Here is a 2,346-nt window from a genome sequence, read left to right as displayed (position 1 = left end):
CATATTAAACGGTTTGGTTAAAATTGGTTTAACAAACGCAACACGCAATACATAATTAGCAAATGTTTTAAAATTGTATAAACTACTTTTGCTAAAAGAAAAAAACAAAAACCCGTTTTAAATGTAAACTTTATGCTATCCATGAGTAGTACACACATCCGAACCTACTACCTGTTAGAGTTCGCGATACCCGAGAGTCTTGGGCCGGACTTTAATTGGGTGTTGGGAAGGGTGAGGTGAATTTCGCGATACCCGAGAGTCTTGGGCCGGATTTCACGTGTATCTATCACGGACGGTTTACAATCTAAACTTGTGGTTCGAGGCAAACCCGCCACGAGAAAGGATTAGCATAGAAGGGATTAAACATGCAAAGTGAAATAATTGATTATCACTAAATCCCGCAGAACCTAAGAATTTCATAATGGATGAAATTGGTAATATAGTTACCTACCTAAATAGCTTATGGTTGGCGATCCGCGGTAAACCCGTCGTTACCATAAGTGAAATATGGATCTTAGCCTTGTTAATTATAATTGTTAAAAATATTGAACACTAGGGTAATTATTTTAACAAGGATTAAACATATCAAACTAACTAATACAACTTACTTTAAAAATATGACAGATGTCTGCAACAAACACAAATCCTACTCCGTCATCAATCACTAATTTCTGCCTTAAAGGGCTCCTCGAAAAGGACAAGCTTACGGGCTTGAACTACATGGACTGGCTTCGCAACCTAAGAATTGTTCTTAGGATGGAAGGAAAGATCAGGGCAATTGAGGAACCCTTACCGGCAGAACCCGGATCGAGAGCTACTCAAGCGGCTAGGGATGAGTTCGAAAAACGTCGTTCCGAGTCTAATGAGGTAGCATGCTTGATGTTGGCGACCATGTCTCCAGAGCTCCAAAAGGGCATGGAGAGCTTAGGGTCGTATGACATGCTTAACCAACTCAAAGACATGTTCCAACAACAAGCAAAGCAAGAAAGGTTTGACACCGTGAAAGCTCTCGTATCTTGCAAAATGGCAATGGGAAGTAGCGTTAGTGTCCATGTACTAAAGATGAAAGGGTACATAGACCGATTAGAGCGTCTTGGTTTTTCCATAGGTCAGGAGCTTGCAATAGATTTTATCCTGAACTCGCTGACTAGTGCATATGAAGTGTTCATTATGAACTATAATATGAACAATATGGAGAAAACAGTCATGGAAATCCATGGCATGTTGAAAACCGCTGAGGCTAACATGGCCAAAGCTAAACCCGCAACTACCGTCTTAGCCATTCGTGAAGGTGGGATTAAGAAGAAGAAAAACAAAGCAAAGGGCAAAGACAAGGGCAAGGGTAAGGTTGGCACGTCCAACTTCAAACCTAAACCTAAGGGCATTGCTAACTCTTCTACTTCAAAGATCCCACAAACCAAGTCTCCTGAAGAAGCAATATGCTTCTTTTGCGGGGATAAAGGACATTGGAGGCGCAATTGTACCAAGTACTTGAAGGGACTTAATGAACTACGGGCTAAGGGAGTCGCCGTACCTTCAGGTATGTTCATGATTGAACTAAACAATACTACTATTTCTAATTCCTGGGTATTGGACACAGGATGTGGTACTCACATTTGTACTAATGTGCAGGGACTCACAAGAAGTAGGAAACTGAAGACCGGAGAGCTCAATCTAATCATGGGGAATAAGAACGTTGCCTCTGTTGACATGATTGGAGAATACAAGCTTTCTTTTGATTCTGGTTTATGTATTGTTTTATCTAATGTTTGCTACAGTGCCGAAATGGCAAGAAACATTATATCTTTTGATGCTTTATTTAATGATGGTTTTAATTTTAGTTTTGATAATGGATCAATACTTGTTCACAAAAACGGGATGTTTTATTTCAAGGCTAGTCCTTGTAAAGGCATCTTGGAAACCACAGCAAAGCTAAATGATAGTTCAATCAATAATGTTGATTATTCCAAAGATGGTTTGGATAAAACGTATCTATGGCATTGTCGTTTAGGCCACATAAACAAGAAACGCATAGCTAAACTCCAGTCAGATGGAATTCTAGAATCATTTGATATAGCATCATATGATGAATGCGAATCTTGCTTGTCAGGAAAAATGACAAAGGCACCTTTCACAGGAAACTGTGAACGGGCTAAGGATCTGTTGGGGTTGGTACACACTGATGTGTGTGGTCCGTTCAGATCGCCTACTAGACACAATGAACGATACTTCGTTACATTTACTGATGACTTCAGTAGATATGGTTACGTTTATTTAATTAAACAAAAGTCTGAAACTTTGGGAGTGTTCAAGGCATACCAAAACGAAGTAGAAAATCAACTGAAC

At 39.6% G+C, this 2,346-nt stretch overlaps 1 protein-coding gene across 1 annotated transcript; it reads left to right on the top strand.

Moving 5' to 3' along the window:
• Nucleotides 1-1,186: 1,186 nt before the first annotated feature.
• On the top strand, nucleotides 1,187-1,795 carry LOC139876688 (uncharacterized). Its single transcript, XM_071864059.1, has 2 exons — nucleotides 1,187-1,540; nucleotides 1,633-1,795. Exons 1-2 carry the CDS (start codon nucleotides 1,192-1,194, stop codon nucleotides 1,647-1,649), a joined length of 366 nt encoding a protein of 121 aa, XP_071720160.1. The 5' UTR covers nucleotides 1,187-1,191; the 3' UTR covers nucleotides 1,650-1,795.
• The last annotated feature ends 551 nt before the right edge of the window (nucleotides 1,796-2,346 follow it).

Source organism: Rutidosis leptorrhynchoides, chromosome 11, assembly GCF_046630445.1.
Source record: "Rutidosis leptorrhynchoides isolate AG116_Rl617_1_P2 chromosome 11, CSIRO_AGI_Rlap_v1, whole genome shotgun sequence".
Classification (NCBI taxonomy): Eukaryota; Viridiplantae; Streptophyta; class Magnoliopsida; order Asterales; family Asteraceae; genus Rutidosis; species Rutidosis leptorrhynchoides.
This window is presented reverse-complemented; position numbering and strand designations above follow the sequence as displayed.

Excerpts from the sequence above, each read along its gene's own strand:
- LOC139876688 (XM_071864059.1), top strand. The coding sequence starts at position 1,192 with ATGGAGAAAACAGTCATGGAAATCCATGGCATGTTGAAAACCGCTGAG.